Genomic DNA, 22519 nt, shown 5'->3' with positions numbered 1-22519 from the left:
ATATTTTTGTTATCTCATCTTCCCCTTTTATTATTTCTGAGAAATTTCTTCCTTCTCCTTTTCTACGCTTCTGCTGAATTTCGTCCAGCAGAGACCTACAAGCAGTATTTCCTTCCGCCATCTCTCTCTCTCTCTCTCTCTCTCTCTCTCTCTCTCTCTCACACACACACACACACACACACATTATTATGTCTGCCCCTACACCACACTGGCTTGAGAGCCAGTGTGGTGTAGTGGTTAAGAGCGGTGGACTCGTAATCTGGTGAACCGGGTTCGCATTTCCGCTCCTCCACATGCAGCTGCTGGGTGACGTTGGGCCAGTCACACTTCTCTGAAGTCTCTCAGCCCCACTCACCTCACAGAGTGTTTGTTGTGGGGGAGGAAGGGAAAGGAGAATGTTAGCCGCTTTGAGACTCCTTAGGGTAGTGATAAAGCGGGATATCAAATCCAAGCTCTTCTTCTCTTCTTCTTCCTTATGCGAGTCAGATCATTGGTCCATCTAGCTAAGTATTGACTGACAGCAGCTCTTCATCAGGCAGGAGATATATTCCGCTCTTACCTGAAGATGCCAGGAGTTGAACCTGGCATCTCCTGCCTGCAGTCACACTGGATTCCACCCAACACTGTGGGTGCCCGGCGCATGTGTGTGATGTCACATATCGCCGCCACAGTGGGAGGGTCTGAGGGAGTACCCCTGCCTCAGCAGAAGGGTCGGACGGAGTGTCCTGACGCAGTGCATTATGCATTGGGTTGCCCAACTGGGCACCCACAGTAAAAAAAATTGTGGGTGGCCTGGCACCCATGGTCCCCCAGAGATGGCGATTAGGTCTGTATGCAAAGCAGATGCTCTACACTTTGCTGTGGCTGTTTCCCAAGGAGAGGAGGAGTCCCCAGCATGTCATCTTGAACTGCGGCAAGATTGTACCCTGGACTGGTGCCAGAAAACAAGGCACTGTCCTTGGTACGTAGGTGTGGCGATCACACAGGGCCCCCGGATGTTTGATGGTCTATTGACCCTGTGCCACCACTGCGATTGCTTTTTCCTGCTGCCACCACCCCGTATCTCACGGGGACACATGGAGTCCAGTCAGTTGTTAACATTAACAAATAATCAAGTTTATTTTTAAATGCAGGAACAAGCTTATGGTTTCAGTTAGTTTTTCTTGACAGTTTCTTAATCTTAGTTCCTAACAACTTCAAACTGATTATTCCCAACTATCTATCTGACTCCACCTAACAATTCCTCTCACTCTCTCACAATACAACTCTACCAACCCACTGCCTATTCCTCCCTCTTCCTTCTTCAACTCCCAAACCTCAACTCTCAACTCCCAAACATCAACTGACTTTCAAAACCTCCCACTCTAACTTTTACTCCCCCCTTACATTCTCACTGACCAATCACATCACACCCATTTTAACCCTTTCCTTATGACCCATCCTAGGAGGCAAACGCCACAGTAGGGACAGTTGGAACGTGTTGGCTCTGTTCTACCCCACTGTCAAAGTCCGTGCACCTCTGAATAATTGCTAGGAACTGCAAGTGGAGAAAATGCTCTTGCGTTCAGGTTTGGTTTGCGGACTTCCAGTACCGGCATCTGCTTGGCCCTGTGAGAACCAGATGGGCCTTTTGACTGATCCAGCATCGCCCGCCTTGCATTCTTATACGTGAGAAATCAAGAACTGAAATTTATTTTGAGAAATGAACTTGCAAGGTGAACCGCCGTGGAGAAGTTTCATGATTAGAGCAAATGGAGAATTGTATTGTGTGGCCAGTTCACCCAACTTCTCCTATTGGGAAATGCAGGTGCATCTCCTCCTCTATGCTGCCGTTGGAACCGCGCAGCTAATATTATTTCCTATGCAGCCATTGGTACAAAATCTGCATTTGAATTTAGGAAGTATGAGTGTCCAAGGGGTGTAAATTGCATGTCAGGAGCCCAGAAGAAAACGGATATAGCAGGAGAAATGGTTAACAGGGAGGATAGAAGTACGTGGCCAATGTTAATCATTCCTGCAGCTGCTTTGAAATCCAGCCATTTTAAATGTGCCTAAATATAGAGTTAAAAGCCTAAATGCATACTCCTGCTTGTGGGCTGAAAACAGCATAATAGCATGGTACTCCTGGGGAATTTCGTTCCCTTATAATAATAATAATAATAAATGCTTCTTTATTATATGATGATGATCATGCTGATTCTGTTCTGCCGACTGAGCAAAAATATATTCAGGTACCTTGTTAACCCCTGAGACCGGCAAACCAAGGTTGGATTTGAAACAACCAGCCAAGATTTGAAATTTGGTGCGTTCCTCCACCTGCCCGGCCTGCTGTCTTGATGCGTCTTCCTCTCCCGCTCGTCTGTTCATCCTCTGAAATCTTCTGCTGCTTACAGCCTGACTTATACATACGCCCTGTTTCCCTCCATTCCGCCTTCCCCCAGCTTTTTGCTTCCTCTCAAGTCCCAGCCTCTCAGTTTAGTGTGACACTCGGATGTCACACTAAACCATGGTTTAGTGCAATGTGAATGAGCTGCAGTGGGAGCTGGGCTTCTTAATTCCCACCTCTCCTCTCGCAGAAGATTCTTGCCATGTTGTCTGGACCCACAACTGTGATCAATATTAACTGTGGTTAGTTCTGGCCTTTACATATTTGTAGTTGTGTTTTATCTCCTATAAGTACAATGATAACATCTTTTCCAATTCATATTCTCTCTCTTTCCCCCACCTCTCTCTGTAGGTTCCACGGTGGCAAGTGGAAACTGGGGGCTTTTGGACCAGGAAGCGGCTCTAAAATGGACCCAGAAAAACATTGCAAGTTTTGGAGGAGACCCTGGTCAGATTACAATCGCAGCTGATCGCAGTGGAGCAGATGTTTCCAGCATTCACCTGGTTACAGGGACTGTGGATTCTGGGCTCTTCAAGAGGGTGTTGCTGATGGTGAGTACCAATTCTCTCAGATTGTGGTAGTGGTAGGGGGTGAGGAGTTGGGTTCAGTTCACACTGAAAGGCAAATCTATCAATGTGCATTTTCTAAAACAAGAACTGAGACACAGTCACCCTTCAAAATTCGCTCTTTTTTGAATTTTGCAGTGCAGTTCTTCAGAGGGGCAACATGTACAAAAGTGCATATTCAAGAGTAAATGTGCATAAAAATGCATATATTAGTCAAAATATTATTAAAATGTGTGTATCGGGTCAATTTGTGTATATTATGAGAAATTAACCTTAAAATGCTGCTGAATTTTCATGTGGACTTGCTTAAAAAAATAAATCAAGGTGAGAATTAAACTTAATAGTGGAAAAATGAGAAATTGATATGTATTCGCCCATCCCTTATGGGAGAGTGCCATTTCTTCCAAAGACAGCTGCTTTAGTCTAGTTCAGATGTATGTGAAACATATGGTAGTCTTTTACCCACAGAAATCTGTTTGTTTAATAATGTTTTATTACTTGGGTTTTTTTGGGGTTTTTTACACCTATATACATGTTTTCCTCAGCTTCACTCAAGGCTCATACGCTGTAACACAATTTACATTACACAAGGGCATCACCCACATAAATAAGTTTATATATGCATATCTGGGACCTCTGAGAGGTTGAAGATGAACTCCAGTTATTAACTAAAAACATGCTGGCTCTGGATTTCATAAGGCAGAACCTAATCTGATTTGATTTAGGCAAGTCTGCAAGCACAGCAACAGCCGGACAACTTTGCTTGAAACCGTAGATTTTCTCTACATTAAAAAAACAAACAAAAACCAGGGCATCAGGGAAAAGGTTCTAACTGACTTGGTCTCCTTGTGTTAGTTTTTTTCTTACATGGAATATTTTATGTACGGAATTGTAAAAAAGAAACAATTCTTCCGGCCGCATTCTGAGGTCCAGGGTAGGACCGTACCACCTGATTTCGCCAAGCAAAATAACCCTGCGCTTTGGATTATCTGAAGTTGTTTATCCCGCAGGCTCCTTTGTGTGATGAACTCTGCTAAAGGTCTTGTGTGGTCTGGCTAGGTCAGAGGAAGGCCTGACATTTGGAAAAATTTTCCTCAGGGCAGAAGATTAAGATCTGGTAATATTCCAGTTCTATGACCTAAAATGCACGTGATGGTGTGTTGCTGTGTATAACTTGCGCCTATTATAAATAGAGTGTGCAATGTGGGGAAAGAACTGCCTTTGACTTGGATAAGAGTCTATAGAAATAGTAGCTGGCCAAACCTGAACGACCTTGTGGATACACCTTTCTTTGTTCTCGCAACCAGAGCCATTTCTGAAAGAGCTTTCCTTATCAGTCGGCATCTACGGCTTTTCACTGTACACTTTAAGCCCAGTCTCCAGGCTCTGTCCCAGAGTACGTGGTCTCTTGTGGACTGAAAAAATGGCGGTCGTGATATCTCCCAACAGTGCAAAAGTTTTGTCGTTTGAACATGGAGTATCTTAAGTTTCTTCTTGGCCACCTTTTGCTTTATCAGGATCGGTTCTCGTGATAAATGAAGGGTGATTCGAACTTGTTCCGTAATATGACAGACCTGCTTTTCTGCTTCCGGTTGTTCGTGTAAGAAGAGTCAGTTTCTCCAGTTAGGGCAAGATAGGAACTGATGCTGTTCCTCAGCCCAAAGCTCAGGCCAGAGTCCTCTATTCCAAGCATGTCTACAATGTCACTGTCATCTTCATTTGATCTTTAAAAAGAAGAAGGAGAAGGTTGTTTATTGTCTGAGATATTGATACACAATAAGGTACCTCAACTGCCTTAGCTTCTTTGCAGTTTGGCTTAGTGCAGTGCTAGAAGATAGACAAATGGGTCTGGGAATGTGCCACAAAATGGGTTTGTGTGTCCCCAGGCCATTTGGTGCTGTGCCACCCATGTTGGTCCTCTCCTGGTCTAACATTTGGACCCGAAGGAAAGCAGCATGAACATTTCTGAAATTGGAAGTAGCGATGGTTTCTCGTTGAAGAAGAATAGTTTATCCTGCTTCCAAACCTGGTTTCTTTCTTACCCTAATGATATCATTGTGGTGTGTTTTTTTGTTTTGTTTTTTTGAAGACAGAAATGCACATGCTCCAAGCCATCAAGTTAATGTATTCATGTAGCATTTCCAGAGTGTTTTGGCTGGTTATAACTAAGTTGGGGACGGCATGTGTACGCACATATACACATGCTACAAAAGTGAGGTGGCTTCCCTGGCAAGGCATTGCTTGACATAAATCATGCAGGCAACCCTATGTAAAAAATAATAACTCTGACATCCACACAACAGAATACTGTATGAACAAGGCCTTGCTGAGAACATGACTTAGAATGCGCAAAGGGATTGTTAAATGATTGTATCACTGAGTAGGTGTGGGTTTAACAAAATAATCAGCCACTGCCTGTCGTCGTCTTCCAAATTTCAGTTTCCAACCCCTTTATTCCCCTCCCCGCTTTTCAGATACAGTGGTACCTCAGGTTAAGAACTTAATTCCTTCTGCAGGTCTGTTCTTAACCTGAAGCTGCTCTTAAACTGAGATACCACTTTAGCTAATGGGGCCTCCCGCTGCCGCAGCACAATTTCTGTTCTCATCCTGAAGCAAAGTTCTTAACCCGAGGTACTATTTCTGGGTTAGCGGAGTCCGAAGCATCTGTAACCTGAGGTACCACTGTATTTATTTTAGCACACCCCTTTTTTTGTCTAAAGGTAAAGGGACCCCTGACCATTAGGTCCAGTCGTGGCCGACTCTGGGGTTGCGGCGCTCATCTCGCTTTATTGGCCGAGGGAGCCGGCGTACAGCTTCTGGGTCATGTGGCCAGCATGACTAAGCCGCTTCTGGCGAACCAGAGCAGAGCAGGGCTCCCCGTGCTTCGGGCGACAGGCTGCCGCCCCAAGCCTCGCGCGCTCGGCGGGACCTCCTGCCGGGCGCGCAAGGCTTGCAGACACTCGGCCGAAGCACGGGGAGCCCTCCGGAGGGCTCCCCGTGCTTCGGGCGACAAGCTGCAGCCCCAAGCCTTGCGCGCTCGGCGGGACCTCCTGCCGGGCGCGCAAGGCTTGCAGACACTCGGCCGAAGCACGGGGAGCCCTCCGGAGGGCTCCCCGTGCTTCGGGCGACAAGCTGCAGCCCCAAGCCTTGCGCGCTCGGCGGGACCTCCTGCCGGGCGCGCAAGGCTTGCAGACACTCGCCCGAAGCACGGGGAGCCCTCCGGAGGGCTCCCCGTGCTTCGGGCGACAGGCTGCCGCCCCAAGCCTCACGCGCTCGGCGGGACCTCCTGCCGGGCGCGCAAGGCTTGCAGACACTCGCCCGAAGCACGGGGAGCCCTCCGGAGGGCTCCCCGTGCTTCGGGCGACAGGCTGCTGCCCCAAGCCTCGCGCGCTCGGCGGGACCTCCTGCCCGGTGCGCAAGGCTTGCAGACACTCGCCCGAAGCACGGGGAGCCCTCCGGAGGGCTCCCCGTGCTTCGGGCGACAAGCTGCAGCCCCAAGCCTTGCGCGCTCGGCGGGACCTCCTGCCGGGTGCGCAAGGCTTGCAGACACTCGCCCGAAGCACGGGGAGCCCTCCGGAGGGCTCCCCGTGCTTCGGGCGACAAGCTGCAGCCCCAAGCCTTGCGCGCTCGGCGGGACCTCCTGCCGGGCGCGCAAGACTTGCAGACACTCGCCCGAAGCACGGGGAGCCCTCCGGAGGGCTCCCCGTGCTTCGGGCGACAAGCTGCAGCCCCAAGCCTCGCGCGCTCGGCGGGACCTCCTGCCGGGCGCGCAAGGCTTGCAGACACTCGCCCGAAGCACGGGGAGCCCTCCGGAGGGCTCCCCGTGCTTCGGGCGACAAGCTGCAGCCCCAAGCCGTGCGCGCTCGGCGGGACCTCCTGCCGGGCGCGCAAGGCTTGCAGACACTCGCCCGAAGCACGGGGAGCCCTCCGGAGGGCTCCCCGTGCTTCGGGCGACAAGCTGCCGCCCCAAGCCTCGCGCGCTCGGCGGGAGCTCCTGCCGGGCGCGCAAGGCTTGCAGACACTCGCCCGAAGCACGGGGAGCCCTCCGGAGGGCTCCCCGTGCTTCGGGCGACAGGCTGCTGCCCCAAGCCTCGCGCGCTCGGCGGGACCTCCTGCCGGGCGCGCAAGGCTTGCAGACACTCGCCGGGGCTGCAGGCTGCTGCCTGCAAGCCTTGTGAGCCCGCGGGAACTCCCACCGGGCTTGCAAGGCTTGCGGATAGCTTCCTGAAGCCTGGAGAGCGAGAGGGGTCGGTGCGCACCGATGCCTCTCGCTCTCCAGGCTTCAGCGAAAGCCTGCATTCGCTCCATAGGACGCACACACATTTCCCCTTCATTTTTGGAGGGGAAAAAGTGCGTCCTATGGAGCGAAAAATACGGTAATCCAGTTGAAGAACTGGGGTTTTGTAGCTGCAGAATCTCAGAGCACCATCTGCATTGAAATAGCCCTCCAGACCTTTGTGGACGACCACTCACTTAATTCCTGACCATTGGGCCTGGACTGATGGGAGTTATAGTCCAAAACATCTGGAGGGCACTGAGTTGGGGAAGGCTGGCATCAGCTGCCCCGACCAAACATTACCTCTGCTTATCATTCCACGAGAAGGTCTTGCTGCGCATCACGACGGGGGTTTCTTGGTTCCTCGGCTCTTGATTCCTTACTTCGTTGCTGCTCGTGTGTTGGGTGAGGCAGGGAGTGGTCAGTATGCAGCAGAGGCCATCGGCTACCTCTGAAGGAAGAAATGGGCACAATATGAGTTGCAAGTCAAAATGGTCTCTGACTTTTGCAATGTTTTTGTATGTTTCTTGGTAATAATAATAATAATAATAATAATAATAATAATTTATTATTTATACCCCGCCCATCTGGCTGGGCTTCCCCAGCCACTCAGGGCGGCTTCCAACAAAATATTAAAATACTGTAATACATCAAACATTAAAAGCTTCCCTAAACAGGGCTGCCTTCAGATGTCTTCTAAAAGTCTGGTAGTTGTTGTTCTCTTTGACATCTGGTGGGAGGGCGTTCCACAGGGAGGGCGCCACTACTGAGAAGGCCCTCTGCCTGGTTCCCTGAAACTTGGCTTCTCGCAGTGAGGGAACTGCCAGAAGGCCCTAGGCACTGGACCTCAGTGTCCGGGTAGAACAATGGGGGTGGAGACGCTCCTTCAGGTATACAGGACCGAGGCCGTTTAGGGCTTTAAAGGTCAGCACCAATACTCTGAATTGTGCTCGGAAACGTACTGGGAGCCAATGTAGGTCTTTCAAGACCGGTGTTATGTGGTCTTGGCGGCCTCTCCCAGTCACCAGTCTAGCTGCTACATTCTGGATTAGTTGTAGTTTCCAGGTCACCTTCAAAGGTAGCCCCACGTAGAGCGCATTGCAGTAGTCCAAGCGGGAGATAGCTAGAGCATGCACTACTCTGGCGAGGCAGTCCGCAGGCAAATAGGGTCTCAGCCTGCTTACCAGATGGAGCTGGTAAACAGCTGCCTTGCACACAGAATTGACCTGTGCCTCCATGGACAGCTGTGAGTCCAAAATGACTCCCAGGATGCGCACCTGGTCCTTCAGGGGCACAGTTACCCCATTCAGGACCAGGGAGTCCTCCACATCCGCTCGCCTCCTGTCCCCCCAAAACAGTACTTCTGTCTAGTCGGGATTCAACCTCAATCTGTTAGCCGCCATCCATCCTCCAACCGCCTCCAGACACTCACACAGGACCTTCACCGCCTTCACTGGTTCTGATTTGAAAGAGAGGTAGAGCTCTCTCTGGTTATGTTTCTACCCCATCTTTTTAGTTCAGTAACTTCCAGGGCAGCTTACAGGGAAAACATTAAAGATGAAATTAATTCCTTAATGTTTCTCTGTCTGAGCTGGCAGAGTTGCTGGAAACTACAAGAGGGGAGGGGTCCCAATTGTGGGTTCCCCACAGGCATCTGGTTGGCCACTGTGAGAAGAGGATGCTGGGAGAGATGACCCATTGGCCTCTTGATCCAGCAGGGCTCTTCTTAGGTTCTTGAAAACAGGGATAATGTTGGAAAGGTGACTGTGATTTATACAGACCATACTGCTTACAACAAAAGGGACGCGGGTGGCGCTGTGGGTTAAACCACAGAGCCTAGGACTTGCTGATCAGAAGGTCGGCGGTTCGAATCGCCACGACGGGGTGAACTCCCGTTGCTCGGTCCCTGCTCCTGCCCACCTAGCAGTTCGAAAGCACGTCAAAGTGCAAGTAGATAAATAGGTACCACTCTGGTGGGAAGGTAAACGGCGTTTCCGTGCGCTGCTCTGGTTCGCCAGAAGCGGCTTAGTCATGCTGGCCACATGACCCGGAAGCTGTACGCCGGCTCCCTCGGCCAGTAAAGCGAGATGAGCACCGCAACCCCAAAGTCGGTCATGACTGGACCTAATGGTCAGGGGTCCCTTTACCTTACTGCTTACAACACAGCTGGAGTAAAGCAAGAACTCTGCTGCTCTTTCGTTTTGTTGCTCAAAAGAGAGAGGCAGTGTGGCGTAATGGTTAGTGTGTTGAACTAGTGCCTGGGAGGGCAGGGTTCGAATCCCCACTCACCCAGGAAGCTCTCTGGGTGACCTTGGCCCATTCAGCATCTCTGTGTTTGGGGGTGGGTGGGAAACCTCTCTCTGCAAAACAGGCTAGAACTGGCTACAAAACGAGCTGTTAATCACCATGTCTCTTCTACTTTTTCACATCCTCTATTGCAAACTTAAAAAAGCAAACAGCTTTGAAATGCATGATGAAGAATGAGATTATCACTCTGCCTTTGGGCTGTTGGATGTTTCTATCCACAAAAATGACCTAAATATAAGTGCGCTGCCTGTTGACATTTATCTAGCGCTGAGCTGCGAAGCTGTGTGCCAGCTTCCTTTCCCGCATTGTGTCAGCCACCAGTGAGTTCTGAGAAAAGGCATGGCTTCTAGGCAAATGTTGTGGCTTCACACTATGCAGAATGCATGCGATATTGGCATTAATGGCCAAACGTTAGCACTGTGTTTCCCCTGCAGGAAGGCTCCGCCCACTTTCGTTCTCTTTGTTCTGAGGGGCACCTTCTGCCACTCGGAAGTGGTGCTGCCTTTAGATGGCAAGAGCTTGCGAGCGTGAAGTGAGCTTTCAGCATCACAGCCTTCTAATCGGCCTCAGAGCTCACATAGCTCAGATTACAGGCGTCATGCTTGCAAATAAATAATAATAATAATAATCCCTGAGAAGTGCATGGTGGAGACTAGCCCTGCAATGGCAATGCCACAAAATACGCTGAGGTACAGTGGTACCTTGGGTTAAGTACTTAATTCGTTCTGGAGGTCCGTACTTAACCTGAAACTGTTCTTAACCTGAGGTACCACTTTAGCTAATGGGGCCTCCTGCTGCTGCTGCGCCGCCGGAGCATGATTTCTGTTCTCATCCTGAAGCAAAGTTCTTAACCTGAAGCACTATTTCTGGGTTAGCAGAGTCTGTAACCTGAAGCGTATGTAACCCGAGGTACCACTGTACAGTGAGATTCTGCTTTCTACATTGCAATGCACGTGGTTGCTGCACCTTTTAAAAGACGTGCAAATATCATATTGGGTGAACCCGTGTCTGATTTCAGCACTGAGCCTAAGAGGGAGATTTTCCTCCAGGCTGTTGCCTCTTCCCTGTGAAAAGCGATGCCTCTCCTTTTTGGCCGTTTTCTTTTACTTGCACCCCTCTGCAAAAGGGAGTGGAAGTGCCCACAAGAGAATGAGTGCTGAGGGAAGAGGGAAATGATCCCCATTGCCGAGGAAATCTGGCTGATCTCCTTTGCCCCCCAGTCCAATTGTGCGTGGATGAAAATGAACACCAGAATCTGCGTCCTGCTTAAAATAATGCAGTGAATGTGGATTTCACCTGCACCTTTAGGTGTTTCTTAATAATAATAATAATAATAATAATAATAATAATAATTTATTATTTCTACCCACCCATCTGGCTGGGTTTCCCCAGCCACTCTGGGCAGCTTTCAACAGAACATTAAAAACAAAATAACTTTCAAACATTAAAAACTTCCTTAAACAGGGCTGCTATGTACCAGATGCACATGGACTGTACAGGAAATTATTATTATTATTATTATTATTATTATTATTATTATTATACCCTACTCATCTGAATGGGTTGTCCTAGCCGTTCTGGGCAGCTTCCAAGAGATACAAGAACACAATAAATCATCAAGTATTGAAAACTTCCCTAGACAGGGCTGCCTTCAGATGTCTTCTAAAAGTCAGATACTTGTTTATTTCCTTGACATCTGATGGGAGGGCGTTCCACAGGGTGGGCGCCACTACCGAGAAGGCCCTCTGCCTGGTTCCCTGTAACCTCACTTCTCACAGTTAGGGAAATGCCAGAAGGCCATCAGAACTGGACCCCAGTGGGGTCTGGACAATGGGGGTGGAGACACTCCTTCAGGTATACTGGGCCAAGGCCATTTAAGGCTTTAAAGTTCAGCACCAACACTTTGAATTGTGCTCGGAAACGTACTGGATGCAGCCTCCACTTCCTGCCGGTGGAGAGATCCCACTGCTACAGCATCCCTGATAGGATGGCTAAACTATCAGGGATGCTGCCTTTCATTCTTCCTCATTGCAACATTTTCAACCAGATGTGGAGTTAGAATCATAGACTTGTAGAGTTGGAAGGGACCACGAGGGTCATCTAGTCCAACCCCCTGCAGTGCTGGAATCTTTTGCCCAACATTGGGCTCGAACCCAGAACCCTGAGATTAAGAGTCTCATGCTCCACCAACTGAGCTATCCCAGAGTTGGTGAGCATATTCACAATCTTCTACTTCTAGTTGCACCCAGCTGCATGTAACTGCTGTCGGCATGGGGCCAAAATCTTTATGTGCAATATTAGCAGGCCATCAAACCATCAAAACAGGATGTGTTGTTCCCATCGCCCCAGAAACAGGAACATTGTTCTCCCCCCCTGCTCCCACCCACATTCAGACTGAGGACAAATGTAAGTACAGTGGTTGTTGTTGTTTAGTCGTTTAGTCATGTCCGACTCTTCGTGACCCCATGGACCAGAGCACGCCAGGCACTCCTGTCTTCCACTGCCTCCCGCAGTTTGGTCAAACTCATGCTGGTAGCTTCGAGAACACTATCCAACCATCTCGTCCTCTGTCGTCCCCTTCTCCTTGTGCCCTCCATCTTTCCCAACATCAGGGTCTTTCCCAGGGAGTCTTCTCTTCTCATGAGGTGGCCAAAGTATTGGAGCCTCAGCTTCAGGATCTGTCTTTCCAGTGAGCACTCAGGGCTGATTTCCTTAAGAATGGATAGGTTTGATCTTCTTGCAGTCCATGGGACTCTCAAGAGTCTCCTCCAGCACCATACAGTGGTACCTCGGCTTAAGTACTTGATTCGTTCTGGAGGTCCGTTCTTAACCTGAAACTGTTCTTAACCTGAAGCACCACTTTAGCGAATGGGGCCTCCTGCTGCTGCTGCGCCGCCAGAGCACGATTTCTGTTCTCATCCTGAAGCAAAGTTCTTAACCCAAGGTACTATTTCTGGGTTAGCAGAGTCTGTAACCTGAAGTGTCTGTAACCTGAAGCGTATGTAACCCGAGGTACCACTGTACATACATAGTTAGCCACCAGTGATATCATTACATAGCCAAATCTCTTTGGCTCTGAATGGTTCTGGGTCGTGATTTTGTTCACCTTGGTAGACAGGTGAGTCACAATGAAGGGCCCTCCTGAAATCTCTGAATTAGCAGCATTGCAAGGGGTTGGACTAGATGACCCTTGATGTCCCTTCCAACTTTACAATTCTATGATTTTTATCCTGGGGCTGCAAATAAGGGCGAAGGGTCCTGGGTCAATGCTGGAGCAGGAAAAAGGTTCCAAGTTAAGTCCCTGGCATGCAGGGCTGGAAGCGTCCCTTGTCTGAAACCCTGGAGAGCTTCTGCCAGTCAGTGCTGGCAATATTGAACTACATGGACTCCATAGTATTATTATTCTAGATTTATTAGTTGTGTGCTTCATGCAAGACACCCAAAGCAACTGACAAACACTAAAACCAGCTGCAACAATCAATAGAAACCTTAAAAGCTCCACATCCGCACAATAAAAGTCAGGCCCTTTCAGAGCCTGCCCAACCAGAAGAGGAAAGGCAGTTTTCCTAAAATTTAAAATATATATTTCTAAAGTAGGGGAGTTTAAACAGTTCCCAAAAGTCCACTGTTCACGTAAGAAATGATTGCATATAAGAGTTTGGCGCAATATTGGCACATCCACAAACTTGTGAAGCGTAGGAAGAGAACATCTTGCAAAACTGGATATTTGTTTCCTGCAGACTCATAGTTTGACCCTTGGGTGACGGTTATGCAATGGCCACTACCTAGGGGCGAGCAAATCCTGTCCCTGTGTCTCTGCACATCTTTCAGCACGCTGACATACGAAATTGGATCTGCATTCTTGTCAAATAATAATAATAATAATAAATTTTTATTTATACCCCACCCTTCCTGGTTCAAAAACCGGGCTCAGGGTGGCTAACAACAAATTTAAAACACTTAATTGTAAAAGCAGCAAAGAATACAGTATAAAAACATGAATAACAATAAAATTCAAAGTTCGGAAATCAATTTAGGGGAAATCCATCTAATAAACATTAGATGATCACCAGGGCTGGCTCGCTGAATTAGTCCTACTTGGGCCAGCGAGGAGGCCAGGAGAGAATTAGCTGTGGGGTCTCAGAGCAGGTAATCTTCATAAAAGGGGAGGGGAAGGGAAGAGAAGGGAAATAAAAGATCAGGCTGAATTCAAATTAAAAGCCAGGCAGAATAGCTCTGTCTTACAGGCCCAACGGAAGGAGGTTAAATCCTGAAGGGCCCTAGTCTCATGTGACAGAGCATTCCACCAGGTCGGAGCCATCACTGAAAAAGCAGAATAACTGAGCATTCCATGGGGATTACCATTTGCAATGGCGCATCATGTTCTCCACTCAAAAGCCAAGGTAACCGTATGAATCAAAGCAGACTTATGTGGTGAGCTGCGTTTCTGAAAGCTTGAAAACGCTTGTTTGTTTTTGAGCAGAACGCGCCTTCTTACCGGAATAGTGATTTACGAGGTCCTCAAGGCACTGGAAAGTTTGCCGAGGAGAGATATAATACCAGTTGTTTGGCAGGCGGAAGATTCTGTAATGTTTCACTTGTACGTGCCGGACTGACAACGAATACAAACCTAGAGAAGGGAGAAAAGCCAAACAATCATCCATTTGTCTGGATACCAAGAAACCCGGGAGCAGTTAAGACATTTTAGAGGGATAGAGACACTGCAAGCACACCTTGTTTTTATCCCATTTGGCTTGTCATGCCAACCTCTAAAGAATAATTGGAATTAGACCTTGGTGGGGACGATTCCTTATTATAGGCTGCTATGGACGCAGGTGGCGCTGTGGGTTAAACCACAGAGCCTAGGACTTGCCAATCAGAAGGTCAGCGGTTCGAATCCCCACGACGGGGTGAGCTCCCGTTGCTCGGTCCCTGCTCCTGCCCACCTAGCAGTTCAAAAGCACATCAAAGTGCAAGTAGATAAATAGGTACCACTCCGGCGGGAAGGTAAACGGCATTTCTGTGCGCTGCTCTGGTTCGCCAGAAGCGGCTTAGTCATGCTGGCTACATGACCCGGAAGCTGTACGCCGGCTCCCTTGGCCAGTAAAGCGAGATGAGCGCCGCAACCCCAGAGTCGGCCACGACTGGACCTAATAGTCAGGGGTCCCTTTACCTTTACGGATGCCTTGGTAGAGCCCCCCCCCCAAAAAAATTCCCAGGATTCCCAAGGATAGGGAAAAACTGTTAACCTAGCACAGGAATTGCAGGACCTATGGCTCTCCAGATCCCAGATCCATCTAACATGGGATGAAAGCAGCTGTAGGCAGGGCTACATTTTACTCACCCCAGACTCTGGAATCAGCTATACAGCTGCGAATACAACGTTTTAAGTGTGTTTTAAGTACAATTCCCATCATCCCTGACCACTGGTCCTGTTAGCTAGGGATGATGGGAATTTTAGTCCCAAACATCAGGAGGGCTGGAATTTGCCTGTGCCTGGTATATAGTGTGTACGCAGCCATAGTCCAAAACATCTGGACAACACCAAGTTTGTGAAGTCTGGTTTAAACTGCCCTTAAGAGGAAGTATCAGACAGAGAAGTGGCAAAAGTTGAAAGTAAAATCTCATTTTCTCACCTTTTGTTGTTTCGCTCTTTCTAATCATGAACGAGCCAATTCTGGTGTTGGGAAGCAGCAGAAGTTCTTCAGCTTTTTCTCTTCCCAGACCTTCAAATAACCAACTGTAGGAGAAGGGAGGCTGGGGTTATATGAGTGAAAAGGCAAGCTTGTCTTGTCCACAGAAATGCAGAGTTAATTAGGGAAGTACCGTATACAGTGGTACCTCGGGTTACAGACGCTTCAGGTTACATACACTTCAGGTTGCAAACTCCGCTAACCCAGAAATAGTACCTCGGGTTAAGAACTTTGCTTCAGGATGAGAACAGAAATCGTGCTCCAGTGGCGTGGAGGCAGCGGGAGGGCCCATTAGCTAAAGTGGTGCTTCAGGTTAAGAACAGTTTCAGGTTAAGAACGGACCTCCAGAACGAATTAAGTACTTAACCTGAGGGACCACTGTAATGTATTTTTGGTACTGCTACTTTTTTTAAAAAAATAAATCACTGCGAATATAGGCGTCCCCCGGTAGCTGGAAAATTGCTAGTCATGAATGGCAAGGGAGATCCCCCAAAATATGGTGCTTTCTGCATGTGTAAGAGAGATTTATACCAGGGACAGGGAACCTGTGGCCCTCTAGATGTTGCTAGACTTCAACGCCCATCATTAGGGATGGAGGGGAAATTCAATTCAGTACACATTTTAAGTCAAATCTATCAAATTCACACGTTCTGAAACAACACACAAGCCAAATCACAGTGAAGCAGATTGGAAGGATTTGGGGGGTAGCCCTCCTCCTGAGCCGAAGTGTGATGTCAATATTGCCCCACCCAAGTTGAATCAGAGAGTGCTCTGCCCCTCTGTTTTTTCTGTACAGAAAGCAGCATGTTTATCTGTCTACCTTATCGTCTATCTCTAGGTCCACAGGCTTTGCAAGAGGTTAAGGGTGTCTAAAATGTCGCCTGCAAAGCATTGGAAAACTCTGGTTTGTTTTGTTGTTGTTAAAGCACAGTGGTAGGGAGTCTTTCTTCAGTTAAAAGCCTCATTTAATTTTTAAAAACTCCTACACAGCTCTTCTTTATCACCCCCACCCCATCTCTTCAGAACTCCCCTAGCAGTGTTCTAGGGAGTGTTGCATTGCAAACAAAGTTTTTTTTAAAAGTGCATGCAAAAATTTACACCTCTCAGCCACCTCTTATTTATTTTAAGGCAGGAAAGAGCAAAATAAGTTCTGCTCCCCTGAGCAAGAGACGACCCACACTCTCCCCGCTGCTTATATGGGATGATGGAATCCATTTTGCTTTCCACACAAAAAGTTTGGGTTCCTCTGCCTGTAAATTCCATCCACTTTGGTCAAAAGATGGGAATGTCGTAGTTGGTTTTAGAGTCTTCATTATAGCGAACAAAGAAACACAGGGGTTCATCTTATACAGTGACTCACAAGCCAAATTACTATATATCCTGACACATTATCTATTATCTATTATCTATCATCTATCTATCATCTATCTATCTATCTATCTATCTATCTATCTATCTATCTATCTATCATCTATCATCTATCATCTATCATCTATCATCTATCATCTATCATCTATCATCTATCTATTATCTATCTATCATCTATCTATCTATATCTATCTATCATCTATCTATCTATCATCTATCTATCTATCTATCTATCATCTATCTATCTATCTATCTATCTATCTATATCTTTCGATCTATCTATCTATCTATCTATCTATCTATCTATACCATCTATCATCTATCTATCTATCATCTATCTATCTGTCTATCTATCATCTATCTATATCTATATCTATCTATCTATCTGTCTATCTATCATCTATCTATCTATCTATCTATCTATCTATCTATCTATCTATATCTATCTGTCTATCATCTATCTTTCTATCATCTATCTATCTATCATCTATCTATCTATCTATCTATCTATCTATCTATCTATCTAATCTATCATCTATCTATCTATCATCTATCTATCTATCTATCTATCTATCTATCATCTATCTATCTATCATCTATCTATCTATCTATCTATCTATCTATCTATCTATCTATCATCTATCTATCTATCTATCTATCTATCTATCATCTTTCGATCTATCTAGCTATATCATCTATCATCTATCTATCTATCTATCTATCTATCCAGCTATCTATCATCTATATCTATATCTATATCTATCTATCCAGCTATCTATCATCTATCTATCTGTCTATCTATCTATCTCTCTCTCTCTCTCTCTCTCTCTCTCTCTCTCTCTCTATCATCTATCCCTATCTATCATCTATCTATCTATCTATCTATCTATCTATCTATCTATCTATCTCTTATTTATCTATCATCTATATCTATCATCTATCTATTATCTATCGATCTGTCAATCTATCTATCATCTACTGTATCTGTCTGTCTAGCTTTTTTATACAGATTATGATTACAGTGGTGCCTCGCAAGACGAAATTAATTCGTTCCGCGAGTTTTTTCGTCTAGCGAGTTTTTCGTCTTGCGAGGCATTCGTCTTGCGGGGCACCACTGTATTATCAATTATATTTGTATCCCATTTTTCCTCCCAGGAGCCCAGGTTGGCTTACATAGTTCTCCTCCCCATTTTATCCTCACAACAACCTTGTAAGGCAGGTTAGGACTATAGGCCCAAGGTCATATAGTGAGCTTCATGGCTGAGTGGCGATTTGAACCCTGATCCCCAGATCCTAGTCCGACACCGCTACCTGACACATTTATATGATGAACAAAATACAGCTGTGCCAAGACAACACTGGGAGTTTTCTCACCCGTGGTAAACTTTTGCTACACATTTTTCCGGGATGTAGTTTTCTTGACCTGTAGTGAGGGAACGGGCTCTCCACCAGCCTCCTTCACTGCAAGAGAGAGAGAGAGAGATATGAAATGCATATTGAAATTTACCGTCATTGTAGCGAAACAAGGCGAGTGGGGGAAATGGTCTAAAATATATCCCTGTGGGTTGTGAACTCCAACAGACATATGAGGGATAAAGGTGATCATCAGTGAAACTACTAGACTTCCTCTTTCCACCCGTTGTATAAAAAAAGAAACTCAGTAAAGTTAATGAGACTTCCTGTTTCCAGATGAGGTAACATCTCCCCCTCCCCCCCGAATCATATGTCAGCTGCTCATTTCGCTGTTGTCTCTGCCGGAGATTTGCAATTTACAACTCTGTCATCTGTCTGGCATACCCACATGCCCGTTACAAGAGGAAGATCATTTCTCTGTGCTACTTTAGGTCAAGGATGAGGAATCTCAAGTCCAGCGACCTAATGTGGCCCTCCAAGCCTCTTTGTGTGGCCCTCAAAAGTCTCCCCAGGCCACACACCAGTGTAAACAAGAGATGCATGTCAGGGCAAAAATCTTAATTTCACATCCATTTTAAAAATATTTGGGAATGGCTGACTATTCAATAGGATGCACTCACTTTACATTGTTTAAATAAAAAGAATAAAGTAAAGGTGATGGCATTGTTAGCATATTAATAAGCATTTCCAAAGAATGACACACACATTCTAGGGATAAAATAGGGCTGCCATACGTCCAGGTTTTCCTGGACACATCCGGGAATCAGACTGAAAAATGGTGGATTTTTGCTGAATAGGCAATATGTACGGGAAAACCCTGACGTATGGGAAGTGAATTGAAGAATACACTGTCCTTGGGTTGCTTAAATGTTAAAGTTATAAGGAAGCCACTGTGATTGTTCACATGCTAACTTTAGCAGGGCCTGAATGCTTTGGGTGATATTTAACTAAAAATCCATACTAAATAGCGCCAATGAAATCGACAAACTCAAGCAAGTCGTGACTCATTCAAGTCCATTGTTTTTGGTGGGTCTACCCCGAGTATGTCAGCCTGATACCATCCTGTATAGTAAAGATAAAGGGACCCCTGACCATTAGGTCCAGTCGTGGCCGACTCTGGGGTTGCGGTGCTCATCTCGCTTTATTGGCCAAGGGAGCTGGCGTACAGCTTCTGGGTCATGTGGCCAGCATGACTAAGCCGCTTCTGGCGAACCAGAGCAGCGCATGGAAATGCCATTTACCTTCCTGCTGGAGCGGTACCTATTTATCTACTTGTACTTTGATGTGATTTCGAACTGCTAGGTTGGCAGGAGCAGGGACCGAGCAACGGGAGCTCACCCCGTCACGGGGATTCAAACCGTGACCTTCTGATCAGCAAGTCCTAGGCTCTGTGGTTTAACCCACAGCGCCACCCGTGTCCCATCCCATATACACCATCCTGTATATTTGACTGCAAAGCTGGGATCTTTGCAGAAACTTTTCAAGCCCCAGTATAACTGATTCTAACAGGCAGACTGTTAAAGGATAGGGGAAGTAACATTTTCTGTAGCTCTCGGTACAGAAGTTGGCAGCGTAGCCCCATGCCCTGTTCTCTCATTTGAGTTACAGCTTTTGGCCCGAGCTGCAAGTTCCCTGAGCATTTTTTCGTGCCTCAGCAGAATCAAAACAGGAAAAGGAAAGTTCCACTAAGTGCTGACTTTCACGCTTGTGAGCTACGGTCTCCATTGCGTGATTGGTACACAACAGGTATATTTGAGCAAAATCCACCTGATTTTTTATTTCTTTATAGACAAGCAAACGCCCGTTATGAGCAACGCCCTCTGAATCACCTGAGACATGCAAAACACCTCAGAGCCCTAACCCCTTAATAGCGGAGCTTTCCTTGTTGCCCAGTTATTTACAAAACAGAGACTTTCGGTTGTTTCTTACACATAGGAAAAGTGACTTCACCCCCTCAGTTTCACATGCGGAGATAGAGAGGAGGGGGAATTTTTTGGAAACTACTTAAATCAGTTGCCGTTGGTAAGGTTCGGAAACCATTTTCTCCCCCAGCTCAAATGGACTAGAACCTTGAGAGTTGTATGTTTTATTTCCAGTAGCCCATGGGAGCCCTTTGGGTCTCCTCTTCAGACCCTCACATGTCCCCTGACCGTTGATGCTGCAAACCAATTTTGCTGCCGCTGCCAATTTTTGTGGCACGAAGGGGATGGGGACGCCTACCCAAAATCGCACTTCTCGGCAGCACAGCATTGAATAACGCGAATTTCTCAGCTGTCCTTCAACTTAATGCAAACTTCTTCTTTTTTTGAGAATAAAATAGGAAGGTACTCACTCTGATATTACACGCAATTTTTCTCCGACGTGAAATATAGGTTGGCTTATATCTGGATCAGGGTAATTGTCAACGACAGCAAGGAAGTCACTTCTATGGCCTGAAGAAGAGTGAAGGATGCAAAATATGAAGTCAATATGTTCACCAGAATCCAGTCATAACCTTGGTGCATCCAAGGCCTTGACCCAGTATACCTGAAGGAGCATCTCCACCCCCATAGTTCAGCCCAGACACTGAGATCCAGCTCCGAGGGCCTTCTGGCAGTCCCCTCCTTGAGATTAAGATTAAGATTAAGATAAATTTATTGTCATTGTCCGTATATACACAGTATACACAACAACGAAAATCAAACACCCACCCAAAGACCGGGTTCACATACACATTTGCACGTATCTCCAACACGCTCATCCTATTCAGACATAATCTATAAAAACATATCATACTCCAGAATGTAACATAACCTATTAAAAGCATAACATAACCTAAAAACCTGTCTCATTCCTTCCTACTCCCTGCTTGCTATTTCTTGCAACTGGCCCTGAGATCATTATTTAGTGCAATCAGAGCTCTTGGATAGAAACTATTCAGAAGGCGTGTGGTTCGTGTTTTCATTGTCCTATATCTTCTGCCCGAAGGCAACAGTTCAAAGAAGTTGTGAGCAGGATGGGTGGGATCTCTCAGGATATTGTGTGACTTCTTCAAAGTGCGAGACGTGAAGATCTCATCCAGGGTTGGTAGTTGGAGCCCAATAACATTCTGGGCAATTTTAATTATTCTCTGTAAAGCTTTTTTATCCGTTTCAGAGCTGCTCCCATACCACGATAATATACTATAGGTTAAGACACTCTCGATGGTACTGTGATAATAGGACAGAAGTAGGTGCTGAGATAGATTCAGTCCCCTGAGCATTCTCAGGAAATACAACCTCCCCTGCACCTTCCTCACAACCATATTAATATTTGCAGTCCATGAGAGGTCCTCAGAGATGTAAATGCCCAGGTATTTAAAACTACCAACCCTCTCCACCTCCTCGCCATTTATGTGCAATGGTAAAAATACACTTTTCTTTCTCCTAAAGTCAATTATGAGTTCTTTGGTTTTTTTGGTGTTAAGCATAAGATTGTTTTCTTTACACCATTGAATTAACCCCTGTACTTCTTTCCTATAAGCAGTCTCATCGTTCTCACTAATGAGCCCCACCACTGTTGTATCATCCGCAAATTTGATGATTGTGTTGGACTTATACAGTGGGGTGCAATCAAATGTGTACAGGGAATAGAGAAAGGGACTTAGCACACATCCCTGAGGGGCTCCTGTGCTTAATACTAGAGTAGAAGAATAGTAAGGGCCCATTCTCACTGTCTGCGGCCTATCAGTCAGGAAATTCCTTACCCACAGACAGATCTTCTGATGTATACCCAAATTGGTCATTTTAAGAAATAACCTGTCTGGCAGAATTGTATTGAAGGCAGAACTGTAGTCCACAAACAACAGCCTTGCGTAGGTTCCCTGTCGTTCTAGATGACTCAGTACAGTATGGACAGCGATGGAAATAGCATCATCAGTAGATCTATTTCTTCTGTATGCAAACTGGAACGGGTCTAGAGTGGATGGAAGACCAGCCTTAATATGATCTATACGGTCTTGCTAGAAGAGGTTGTAGGGAACCAGGCAAAGGGCCTTCTCGGTGGTGGTGCCCGCCCTGTGGAACGCCCTCCCATCAGATGTTAAAGAAATAAACAACTATCTGACTTTTAGAAGACATCTGAAGGCAGCCCTGTTTTGGAAGTTTTTAATGTTTGATGTTTTATCGCTTTATTATCATTATTATTAATACTCTGTTGGGAGCCGCCCAGAGTGGCTGGGGAAACCCCACCATATGGGCGGGGTATAAATAATAAATTCTTATTATTATCCCAGAATAATATGTTTCAGAAGATGTGGGCCAAAGTGAATCCTAGTACAGTGGTACCTTGGTTTATGAACTTCCGTTCTTAGACCGAGGTAAAGTTCACAAACCGGGACACTACTTCCAGTTTTGTGGAGTTTGTAAACCGAATCGTTCGTAAACAGGACTGTTCTTAAACCAAGGTACCACTGTACTTCATTTCTGATAGATACAAATTCAGTACCTAAGTCTGGTGAGAGATGTTGACGCCTCTCTGGAAAGGTCATCTT

The 22519-nt window shown here is 46.5% G+C and overlaps 2 protein-coding genes across 2 annotated transcripts in view; one reads left to right on the top strand and one right to left on the bottom strand.

Annotated features, from left to right (window-relative positions):
- The window catches only part of TG (thyroglobulin), a 177346-nt gene that overhangs the window by 96247 nt on the left and 58580 nt on the right, over positions 1 to 22519 (top strand). Inside the window, exon 41 of the mRNA XM_081014526.1 lies at positions 2738 to 2937. Within this exon, the coding sequence (XP_080870652.1) occupies positions 2738 to 2937 (200 nt within the window). The remainder of the gene's footprint in view (positions 1 to 2737; positions 2938 to 22519) is intronic.
- Positions 3424 to 22519, bottom strand: part of SLA (Src like adaptor) — a 30064-nt gene continuing 10968 nt past the window's right edge. The window contains exons 3-8 of the mRNA XM_081012838.1: positions 20342 to 20441; positions 17971 to 18057; positions 15172 to 15275; positions 14034 to 14165; positions 7532 to 7679; positions 3424 to 4676 (exon numbers count right to left, since the gene is read on the bottom strand). Coding sequence (XP_080868964.1) covers positions 4466 to 4676; positions 7532 to 7679; positions 14034 to 14165; positions 15172 to 15275; positions 17971 to 18057; positions 20342 to 20441 — 782 coding nt within the window. The 3' untranslated portion in view covers positions 3424 to 4465. The remainder of the gene's footprint in view (positions 4677 to 7531; positions 7680 to 14033; positions 14166 to 15171; positions 15276 to 17970; positions 18058 to 20341; positions 20442 to 22519) is intronic.

The sequence above is a fragment of the Podarcis pityusensis genome (genome assembly GCF_964106645.2).
Source record: "Podarcis pityusensis genome assembly, chromosome: 7".
NCBI classification, from domain to species: Eukaryota; Metazoa; Chordata; class Lepidosauria; order Squamata; family Lacertidae; genus Podarcis; species Podarcis pityusensis.
The sequence above is the reverse complement of the archived record's forward strand: the minus strand, read 5'-3'. Positions and strand labels throughout refer to the sequence as shown.